The sequence below is a fragment of the Macadamia integrifolia genome, unplaced genomic scaffold (assembly GCF_013358625.1).
Source record: "Macadamia integrifolia cultivar HAES 741 unplaced genomic scaffold, SCU_Mint_v3 scaffold2398, whole genome shotgun sequence".
In the NCBI taxonomy this organism is placed as follows: Eukaryota; Viridiplantae; Streptophyta; class Magnoliopsida; order Proteales; family Proteaceae; genus Macadamia; species Macadamia integrifolia.
In genome coordinates this window covers 1-11,889 of record NW_024868689.1, presented here as the reverse complement: position 1 = coordinate 11,889, position 11,889 = coordinate 1, and the positions used below count along the sequence as shown (strand labels likewise).

General features: G+C 41.1%; 1 protein-coding gene across 5 annotated transcripts in view; it reads right to left on the bottom strand.

Annotated features, from left to right (window-relative positions):
- LOC122066450 (serine carboxypeptidase-like 31) overlaps positions 1-843 on the bottom strand; it is a 6,436-nt gene extending 5,593 nt beyond the window's left edge. For all 5 annotated transcript variants that reach the window (XM_042630250.1, XM_042630251.1, XM_042630253.1 and 2 more), the window contains exon 1: positions 493-843. In XM_042630250.1, the coding sequence (XP_042486184.1) occupies positions 493-781 (289 nt within the window). In that variant the 5' untranslated portion in view covers positions 782-843. The remainder of the gene's footprint in view (positions 1-492) is intronic.
- Between the last annotated feature and the right edge of the window lie 11,046 nt (positions 844-11,889).

The window sequence follows — 11,889 nt, the reverse complement described above, 5'->3', positions numbered from 1 at the left end:
ATAATATTTTTTTCAAAAAAAAAAAAAAAATCATACAGATGGTCTAGGAGCAGTTTAATCATCAGAAAAGAGTGGTCTATGATCAACTTGCTCAACCGTTACTTGGTTGCTAAATTCCTTTTTCATCTCAACAAAAAGGAAAAGAAGAATAATGTCAACACTTCTAACCCAACCCCTTTCCTTGGTAAAGCCATGTATTGTAAATGATCCGATCCTTCCAACAGCGAACCCCCCATAGAGACAAGTGAAGTTGGTGAGCCGTATGATGGGCTCAAAACCCTAAGGGCCGTGAGTCCATGGGTCTCTTCCCTAGGCAAGTTAAACTTGTTTGATCAACATCACACAACTTGGAATCTGTGATGGGCCTTCTTTCCTAGGGGCAACTCTCCAAGGAGATAGCTAAAACATATGTATGATTCAGAGCAAAAGCTTGGAATCTGTCTATGCAGAAATCTTAGAATGTTAATTTAACTCAGGGAAGCATATCATTACCTCCATTAAGCCACAGCACCAATGGCTTTTCCTCCGGGTGACTCGACGCTTCATAGAACCAGTAGAAGAGAGCTCTCCCATGCTTTTCATTTACTGTCACATACCCCGCATAATGACTGAACTCCACCTTAGGTTGGCCAGCCAATTCAGTCACAAGATCCTCCTCGCTTATGTTCACCTTCTTGGAGTGAGACCAAGGCCTATGCCTTGCAGCCACAACAGGCACTATAGCAATTAGAGAAAGAAGAGCCCAACCTAGAAAACCCATCACCTTGAGTACAAACCCCATTAGAACTCTAAAACCACCTTACCCACTAATCTTTCAATCCCTCAAAACCTGATGGAATACAGAAAGACTACAAGGCTATATATAATTGAGGTTGCATGTGTAAGCAGGTGACGAAAGCGAAACGTAAATCAGAAACCGGGTGGGAAGTTCTACGTGGCTAACGGTCTTTTATTAGTGATTAGGCCAGAAACTGTACGGCATATCTGATGTGGAGATAGAAAACGTGAGCTTCTACCTAAAAAAAAACAAAAAAAAGATAGAACACGTGAGCTTCTTTTGGATAGGAAGAAATTAGTGGATCTTCCACTTGTGATGTGGGTTGTTGAATGCACAGTCATGTGAACCACATTCACTAATTAGAACCCTCAAAACATTATAATATTAAATTCTTTAAAGACCGCATCTTGCATTGATGATGGACTCGGAAAAGGAAGTCATATTTTGTGAAAATTTGTGGAAGTTTCATCCCCTTCTCTGATTTAGTGGTCACCTCCGGTAGAATTTTTCAGATTCTCTTTGATGTAGTTATTTCACAAATTTAATACCGATGCAGCCCTTCAAAGGAGATTGTCCAACTTGGATCCAGAGAAGATAAAACAAGCTTCAAAATAAACTTAATTTGGATATAGAATTTTCCGGAAATGAGTGACTACAACAAAATAGGTATAACTTACTGAGTATATATTTGGAGAGCATAATTGTGAGTTGGGTTCCCTCTTTGGGAGATCCAATATTGAATGGTGATGCCAGTACACAAGGGTTGGAGGATTTCAGTGTTTCATGTGATTTTACGATTGGTAGATGGATTTCTGATCCGTTCCTAATGGGGAAGACCCATCTGATCCTAGGGCGATAGGTTTTCCCTTCTTCTACAGTGGAAGGATACAGAGGGGCCCAAACAGCAGTGGTCAATCCAATGGAAGGGATACAATAGGAGGCTCAACCTACTGTGATTACTCCAATGGAGAGGTCTTTTGTGTTGGTGGTAGGGAGGCCTTCCCTCCCATCTGTTGATAGTTAATGAGTTATATTGAGTTCTATATATTCTTGGTAACTCAATATACACTTACCATGCAGTGTATCAATCAATATGGAACAACTTTCTTAATTAGGAAACCCCATATTGGTTATCCTCTAATCAAGGATACAGTCATGCATATATCCCCTATCATATCCACTTTCCATACATATCCCCTCATCTCTCCCATCCCTCTCGCCTCCCCTCTTCATACACCAGCCCAAACATTGTCCACTTTACCTGACCATCGAACCCGCCCTCTAGCCTCCATCTATGCCACCACCAACCCTACCCACCCCACTCCTCAACCCTCTCCTACTCCTCCTCCACCTACCGGCCTCCAACTTCTCCCTTACCCTAACCCCCCACCCACTAGCCTTCATCGCATGCAGCTCAGGCCTAGACCCAATGCCCTCACCGCCACCCTCCCATAACCACTGAACCCACCTACTACTCCCATGCCTCCAAATCTCCCGAATGGCGTAATGCAATGGTAGAAGAGTTTAAAGCTCTTGTTCAAATTGGCACATGGTCTCTTGTCCCACGATCCCCCCATATGAACTTGGTCGATTGCAATTGGGTTTTAGAATCAAGAGAAAGGTTGTCGGTTCTCTAGAGCGCTACAAGGCGCGCCTTGTTGCAAAGGGGTTTCACCAATAGGAAGGGTTGGACTACAATGAAACTTTCAATCCAGTGGTCAAACCTACCATGGTCCGATCCATCTTAGCTATTGCTGTCTCAAGAGGTTGGCCAATCCGATAGTTAGATGTCAATAATGCCTTTCTACATTCTTGATGAAGAGGTCTTCATGGTTCAACCACCTAGCTTCGACGACAAGTCTCATCCACATCATTTCTACCATCTTCTTAGGTCCTTGTATGGTCTAAAACAAGCATCCTGTGCCTGGTTTCAGCAACTGACTCAGTTCTTGGTTCAATTGGGTTTTTAGGCTTCATGCATGGACCCATCTCTTTTCATCTACCATAAGGGTACAACCTATCTTTATATATTAATTTATGTGGAAGACATTCTTGTTACCAGTAGTAGGTCTCCTCACTCCTTCACCTCCTGGGCTATAGAGTTCTCTATTAAGGACCTCGGTCCTCTGCACTTCCTCCTTGGCATCGCTACTATCCAGCAACCTCTTGGCCTTATCCTTTCTCAGGAACATTATATTAATGATTTAGTTAAGCATTTTGAGATGGTGGATTGCAAGCCTTCACAGAGTCTTATCACCACATCATCTAAGCCATCCACTTTAGGGGGTGATGTTTACTCTGACCCTTCCAAGTATCGCTCAATTATTGGTGCACTGCAATACATCACTCTCACAAGGCCTGATGTTAGTTTTGTGGTTAATCAGGATTGTCAATACATGCATGCTCCAACTGAGGACAACTGGAGTTTAGTCAAGCGCATCTTGCGCTATCTCAAAGTGAGCCGTTCCCATGGCCTTCTTCTTCAATGCTCACCCTCTTCCTTGCATGCCTTCAGTGATGTTGATTGGACAGGAAGCTCCATTGATCAAATGTCCACTGGTGGCTATGCCATTTTCCTAGGCCCTAACCTTATCTCGTGGACATCTCGCAAGAAAAGGACAGTTGCACGCTTCTCCACTGAAGCGGAATACAAAACATTGGCTAACACATCTGCTGAGCTCATTTGGTTAGAGTCTCTTTTTAAAGAACTTGGTCTTCCCATCTGTGGGCCTCCTATTTTGTGGTGTGACAATATTGGTGCCACATACCTATCTGCTAATCTTGCTTTTCATGCACGAAAGAAACACGTCGAGATCGACTATCATTTTGTGTGTGAACAGGTCACGTATAAACAACTATCTATTCAGTTTATTTACACAAAAGATCAAATTGCTGATGTGCTCACCAAAGCCTTATCCACTGCACGGTTCCAATTTATACATGACAAGTTGAAGATTTGATCATCTCAACCTTCATCTTTAGGGGGTGTAATGAGGTATATTGAGTTCTATATATTATTAGTACTCAATATACATTTACCATACAGTGTATCAACCAATATGGAACAACTTTCCTAAATTAGGAAACCCCATATTGGTTATTCTGTACTCAAGGATACAACCATGCACATATCCTCTACCATATCCACTTTCCATACATATGGCAAGTGTGTATATGCACATATCCTCTACCATATCCACTCTCTATATATATGAAAAGTGTGGATCTCCTACCTTTGTAAACCATAGATATATGGTAATTTTTTATTTTGTAGATGGTAATTCTACATTATGTAATATACCTAAGATGGTAACTTCCTGTATATAAATAGAGCATTCATCAATGAAAGACTTAAGGCAATACAACACAATTTATTGTATCAATAATAGTCATCCTTTGACACGAATCAAAATTCCTTAGGTTTCTTATGATAGGGGAACCAGGAGGCATCGTTTTGCCCTATTGGGTCATGTAAATTTCTAATCGATATCGATGGATATTTTGCAATTGCATCTTAGGGGATGTTGGGCTTTGGTGGAACCTATTGAGCTACATTCGTTGGGAAAGGGTTGTATATTATTCTGTTTTAAGATGCATTCAGACATGGCAACTATTTGGAAATGTGGTCTTGTGAGCGTGGATGAGTAGTGATTAGGTTCCAGTGATGGAGTGATTTTAATGTTAATAAGCAAGATATTTCACATCGATTAACATGGATACGGTTTCCAGACCTTCTACAAGAGTACTAGGATGGGGAGATTATTCGCTCTTTGCTAAGGCTGTGGGAAGGCCTATTGCTATTGATTAGAAGACTTGCGAGTCTCTTTTTAGTTTCTTTGCTCGCGTTTTCTTGGGCATTTATGATTCTACTCCTCGGGTGTAAGAGTTGTATGTTGATCATGAGTAAAAAAATTTTCTTAGAAGGTTCAAAAGCTTTTATTCAGAAACAAAAGAAAATCAAGATTACCCAAAGAAACTCAAAATCTAATTTTAGGCCCACCTTCAGCATTACCATCAATACGGGAACTAAAATCACTATTAGCAAAAATGAAACCAAGGCTAGTCTCAGCGTCATGTTTAATCTCTTCCCTAATATGGTTGGGGAAGGGCACATTTGCATCTGATATCCTTGTTTTGGCTACATCCTTAGTGAGATAATATGAAATTCAATTTGCCTCACTGCAGTGGGTAATTTTCTAGTTAATGGAATTCATAAATGACTGTAGTGAAATCCAAGTCTGATCAGCATACCAGGGGATTGACCTAGCTTGAACTGCAGTCACCATCGCTGCAGATTTGGATTCTAACAAAAGTGAAGCACTTTCTAGGAGACCTTCAATCAATAATTGAAATTCTGCTACATAATTTTTCTGGATTCCAAGAAACTGTTTGAATGAGTCCATTGTAGCTCCCCTGTTATCTCATAGAATTCCTCTTACTCTTACAGGGTTACCTAGTGAGTAGCCATCCATATTTAGCTTTATCCATCCCTTCATTGGCTTGCACCATAAAATTTCTAGGCTTGCCGAATGCCTACTAGGTAAGGTTTGTAGACCAAGATGGGTCCACAGGTTGCTTTATCATGCCAGACAAGATGAAGTTGACTTCTTGCAGATCACACCTAATCTTCTCAAAAATTTGATTATTGGAATGTTGATTCTCTTCATGACGCCATGTGTTCCTTTCCCTCCAAAGATTTCCTGCCACAACAACCAAGCCCATTGCCCATGGTTTTTTTACCACCATAGCCTATCATTTTTTGATCCACCACTGAAGCAATTGACTAAGATCGTCCTTTTGAGGCCAAGATACCCCAAAGCAGTGAAGAAACATCTTTCAATTTCCACCAGGAACCTGCACCTTGTGAAGATATGATTAAGAGATTCAGTCGCCTCCTCACATAAGCTACATTTAGAAACCAATGGAATTCCCTTGGCAAAGATAACATAATCAGTCGGAAGTTTTTTATACATCAAGCACCAACCAAAAGTTGATTGTTTTGGTTGTAGGTGCTTCCCCCAAACAAATAAGAACCAAGGGAGGTTTGGGTTTCATTTTCTAATCGCATTCCATGCAAAGAATGAAGAAAAAGAACTTGATGCAGTGCAACATCAGACCCCTGTCCTTCATTTCATACTAGGGCAATATGATTGAACAGGCAACATCAAAGCAATTTCAAAGTGTGGAAGAGCTAACATCTGGATTTTCCCAATGGAAATTAGAGATTATGTCTGCAACCTTTAGGTTGGAGCTCTTGATAACTTCTAGATCAAGACCACATATCTCAACAATGGATTTTCATTGATCCAGTTATCTTTGCATAGCCTAATAGGTTTCCCATTTCCCATTTTCCATTTCCCACCATCCATCTCTCATTGCTTGAAACAAACGCCCACATTTTACGAATTCCTAGCCAAATTGAGGAGGACTCATATGTTCTCTTAATATTTCCATTGCTAAGAAATCTAGCTTTGAAAAGGCTACTCATCCCTGAAACTCTAGTTTAATATTCTATACTTGCTTGCAAGCAAGGCTTTATTAATGTCACGAAGCCTACGAATCCCCAGGCCTCCTTCCTCCTTTGGCTAGCAAACCTGATCCCATATAACAGTCACTGCTTTAGAGCTTTCCACATCCGCTGCCCAAATGAAATCCTCATCTATTTTTTCATCATATTGATTAGAGAAGAAGGCCACCAATATATAGAGAGGTTGTGCACTAGCATATCCAAAATGAAAGAACACACCAATTGGACTCTACTTTCCATCTAGAAGACTTTCCCTTTCCAGCCCGACATTCTCTCTTTAGCATTGTCCATTACTGATAATTGAGATTGCTTCCTGACCCTACCTTTGAAAATTTCTACCCAAGGTACTTTTTCGATAATTTGTAGATAGGAATTCTCTTAACTTCTGAGATACCTTGCATCCTAGAGGAATGAATCTTCCTCATAAAGAGTTTACTTTTTTCAAGATTTACATATTAACCAAAAAATTCTTGATACTTCTTGACGAAATCAGTGAGATTGCTAAAATAATTTATGAAGCATTTATAAAAATAAAAATTATCATTTACAAATAATAGATACATCAACTCACCTCTTGGACATTGAAGAGCTTTGATTATTTTCTTACTAACAAGTCTTCTTAGACCTCTGCAAAGGACCTCTTTTGTAAGAATGAAAAGGATGGGCGACACCAGGTCCCATTGCCTAAGCCCTCGCTTCACTCTAAAATATTCCACAGGACCTTTATTAAGAAGAATAGAAATTTTTGATGAGCAAAGGATCTGATAAATCCAGTTTACCTTCAGAGAACCCAAATCACCTCAATATATGGAGGATAAATCACCACAAGATGGTGTCAAAAGCCTCTGAATGTCAATCCTTAAGCCCATTCCACCTCTTCCCAGTGGCTGAGAAAATGACTTTTGCCAATTCAGAAGCCAAACTAACATTGGTGTGTATGGATTTTCCTCTTTGGAATGCTCCCTACTCATCTGAGATCAGTCTTGGTAAAAGAAAAGACATCCTCATTGCTAAAATTTTGGACTCACTTTACCAAAAAAAAAATAAAAATTCATACATAGGGGCCAAAAAATCTAGAGTAAAAGCCCCATTTACTTTAGGAATTAAAGCTAAGAATTTATTATTGATACCTCTTGGAAAAATCCCTGTGAGAAAAAAAAAATCCCTAACAGCATGTGGAAGGAGATCGAAGATCCCCTCTCCCTATGGATACTTCTCCTTTTAGAGAAAATATTCCAACATTGGAGGATCTGACAAATGTAAAAGGTCCACATGTGGACGCTTTGAATGAAGGTAACCTGGAAATCTGTCTCCATGCTCCACACACCCAAGAACGGACTACCCATGACCCAACCATGGTGAACAATCCCCTGGGTAGCGGATATGGGTCTGATTTCGACCTTGGAGAATCGAAATATTACTCTTCAGAAAAAGAGTCGCTAGCCTCTACGCAAGGCATCGAAGATATGAATGAGGGTGAGACTGGTTCAGGTTTTGGTGTGACTGAGGTTGAAGGAGTTCATACTGCTCAAACTCTTCACCCTCGTAAGAATAAAGTGATATATAATAGTGGTTGCGGAGGTCGATAGCAGGCTAGAGGAGGAAGGAGTGGTCACGGGCAGGAATGGGGTGGCCCAGAGCATGTGATTATAGAAATATCTCCATCTGGTCTGGATGCAGGCAGGATAATTGTTCACCATCAAGAAGTCGCAGAGCTTGACCATGCTATCACAAGAGCAGATGGCGATGCTAGAAGAAAAGGGAAAGCCAATGCAGCGACGGAGCAGGCCTTGAGGTCTAAGCACCAGGCTGTCACCAGGAAGTAATTTATGAAGATCCTCTTTTGGAACATAAGAGGAATGAAGAAGGCGGTCGACAAGCGCCTTGAGAGAGTTAATTAAGAAGAAGGACCCAAACCTTCTATGTATCGCCAAAACAATGGTCCTTGTGAGTGATTTTCTGAATTTATTTTTTAATAAGTTGGGATTTTTTAATAATTTTATTTTATATAATAGAATAGGGAGAATTTCAAATTTATGGATAATGTGGAAAAGAAATCTGGGTTGCCCTGTGGTGATCTCAGAATCTTCTTAGCATATTATGGTCTCTCTGACTTGGGACCTCACTCACATGCAAGTCTCCTTTGTCCATGCTAGCAGATTTAAAGTAGAGAGGAGAGCTCTATGGTTGGACTTGGAAGTAGATACCCCTCACACACCTACCCCGTGGGCAATGGTTGGAGACTTTAATGCAACCCTTCAGTCTCATGAAAAGAAGGGCCCAGGAAATTTCAACTTGGGTTCTGCTACGGAGTACAGTGCAATGGTGGAGTCTTGTTTCATGTCTTAGTTGCCTTCAAGTGGGAGAAAATTTACACAGAGCAATGATTAGAAAGTTGGTAATGTTTCTACAGTGCTTGACAGAAGTTTCTGCAATGATCAGTGGCTGACCGTTTTCCAAGATTCCTTACAATTGGTTTTATCGAGAATAGCTTCAGATCATGGACCAATTTTGATGACTTCAGTTGCCAGCCAGCGCCCCTCCAACTGTCCTTTTCGGTTCCACAAATTTTGTATGGAACACAAGGAATTCAGTGTGGTGGCATCGTCCTGGTCTGAATGGATTGCAGGATCCCCTATTTTTGTTCTCACTTCCAAATTGAAGTGGCTGAAAGGGGTCTTGAAGACCTGGGCGAGATCAGCCTTCCCTCACATTGATAGAGTGCTTGAGGATGTGAAGATGACTCTGAATTAGATTCATGACCAGATTGCAAGAGAATGGATGAATGACCAGTTGTTTGCCTTGGAATCTGATGCGAAGATGGGATTAGTGAAGGCCCTGGAGAATCATGAAAAAGTCTGGGATGAAAAGGCAAGAATTAGATGGCTGAAAGTTGGTGATAGAAATTCCAAATTTTTTCACCTTTCTGTCAAAATGAGAAGAAACAAAAATACAATCAGAGCACTCAAGAAGCCGGATAGTACCATGGTGGAAGGGCAAAATCAGCTATGAGAGTTTTCATAGAGAAGCTCCAACAGAGAATCATACTGATTTATTGGATAATATCATGAAAGTCCTTCATCAAATGGACTGCTATAGGTTGGATTCCCTCCCTGAGAATGAAGAAATAAGGAGGGCAGTTTGGGAATTGGACCCGAACAGCTCACCGGGTCCTGATGGGTTCTCTGGTGCTTTTTTTCACAGGTGTTGGTCTATAATGAAAGTGGAGGTGTGCAATGCAGTGAGGCAATTATTTAGCACTGGTTATATGCCCAACGGAGTGAATAACAATTTCTTTGTTTTGATTCCAAAGGTGGATAGAACAAACACGTTGGATAGATTTCGCCCTCTGTATGGGCAATTTCTTCTGCAAAATTATTTCTAAATTTATGGCTATGCGTCTGGAACCTCTCCTTCCTTGGCAGATTTCAGAAGAGCAGGGTGCCTTTCAAAAGGGGAAGCTGATACATGATAACATCTCCATGGCCTCTGAGCTAGCAAACTTAATGTTCTCTGCGACTAAAGGTGGGGTCTTGGCCTGAAAATTGACATCAGGAAGGCTTATGATACTATTTCTTGGTCATTCATGTTTCAGGTTTTGAGTAAATTTGGCTTCTCCAACAAATGGATCAACTAGCTGCATAACTTCTGATATCGTCAAAAATTTCTATTCTTATGAATGGAGGTCCTTAGGGATTTTTCGGGGTGGAGCATAGGCTGAGACAAGGTGATCCTATATCTCCCATGCTATTTATTATAGCCGAAGAAGTTTTATCCAGAGGGCTATTGAGTCTGGTTCAGAGTAAGGAGCTCCAGGCAATCTATGGCCCAAGAGGCGTTGCTACTCCTGGGCATTTTCTATTTGCAGACGATATCTTCATATTCACCAATGCCTCCTTGAGATATGTTTGTACCCTGAAAACCTTCTTGATGAAGTACCAAGAATTCTCAGGCCAGTGCATTAGCCTAGAGAAAATCAAACTCTTTCTTAGGAAGATTGCTCCAGCTCGAAAGCAGATTATTACTAATACCCTTGGAATTCAAATCTGTAGCTTCCCAACTAGATACCTGGGTGTTGAAATCTTTAAGGGAAGAGTGAAGAAAGAGGCACTTCTGCCAGTGATGGACAAGGTGAAGAGGCGCCTAGCAGGTTGGAAAGGTAACCTTTTGTCATTGGCGGGTAGAATGGAACTAGTTAGATCGGTCATTGCAGGTATCCCTAACCATAGCTTTGCTTTTTATTGGTGGCCATCTTCCCTTTTAGCAACAATGGAACGTTGGATGAGAAATTTTAACTGGACGGGTGAGATAGAAACTGGAAGAAAAATTAGAGTAAATGAGACACCCTTTATAAGCCTAAAGAGAAGGAGTCTTAGGTATCAGGAGGCTCAGAGACACCAACAGTGCAATGCTATGCAAACTAGTATGGAGAATCAAGCATAAGAAGACGGCCAACTCTTTCTTTAAGGCTGATTTATTAAAAATGATGGCAGCTTTAAAAAAGGTGTTTCCTCTTTTATTGCATTGGGGGTTAAAAAGGTTTGGAGCTTTGTGGAAGAGAATCAAAGATGGATTATCGGTAATGGTAATCTTGCAATCTTTTGGAAGGACAAATGGTGGGGCCAAATTTAGTGCTGGAGGAGCTTCAGACATTGGTCTTGACTAATCTTAGATTTAATGCCAAGGTGGGCGATTTTATTCATGATGGAGAATGGGCGCTCCCAGAGGTGAGATCGGTGGAGCTCACTAGAACTTTTGATAAAATTAAGGAGATTAAAATTCCCTCAAGTGACTTAGAGGATACGTGTTGCTGGTCATTGTCGACTCTGGGATTTTCTCTACGTCCTTGGCTTGGGAGGGTATTAGAAAGATGGCTAGCAAGGTTCCTTTGAGCTCTCTGGTTTGGCTGAAAGGCCTGCCACCTAGGTTCTCTACCTTAGGATGGCGGCTTGCTCATGGTAAACTCCCAACGGATGAGCAGATCAGGCATAAGGGTATTCACCTTGCTTCTAGGTGTGCTCTCTGCAACCAAGCTGAAGAAAGCATTCATCGTATCTTCCTCAGTTGTTCTTTTACGACCAAAGTTTGGAAAATATTTGTTGATTGTTTTGAGGTAAGGTGGCAGCTGCACTATTCAGTTGATAGCATGATTCGATGGTGGAAGACCAAGGCCAAAGTTGTAAACCTTAAAAATCCTTGAATGATGGGCTTTTCCATTATTGCTGCAAACATTTGGTGGGAAAGGAACAGACGTCGGCATGACAATGACTACAAGGCTGAGATGCAAATCTTTGACTTCAATCTTCAAGAGTTTGGCCTTTGCTTAGGGAAGGCAAAGGGGGAGGTGAAATCCCTGATTGATGTTATTTACTGCAGAAGACTGGGTTTGATAGTGGAGCCTCACAAGCATATTCCCCCACTAGAAGTTCACTGGTGTAAACCCCAACCAAACTGGCTGAAGGTTAATGTTGATGGCAGCTTTCTAGGAAATCCAGGAAGGGCAGGTGCAGGGGGGGTTGTTCGCGATAATGAAGGCTAAGTGTGTGACTCATTTAGCATTTTTCTGGGAATAAAAAGGATTTAT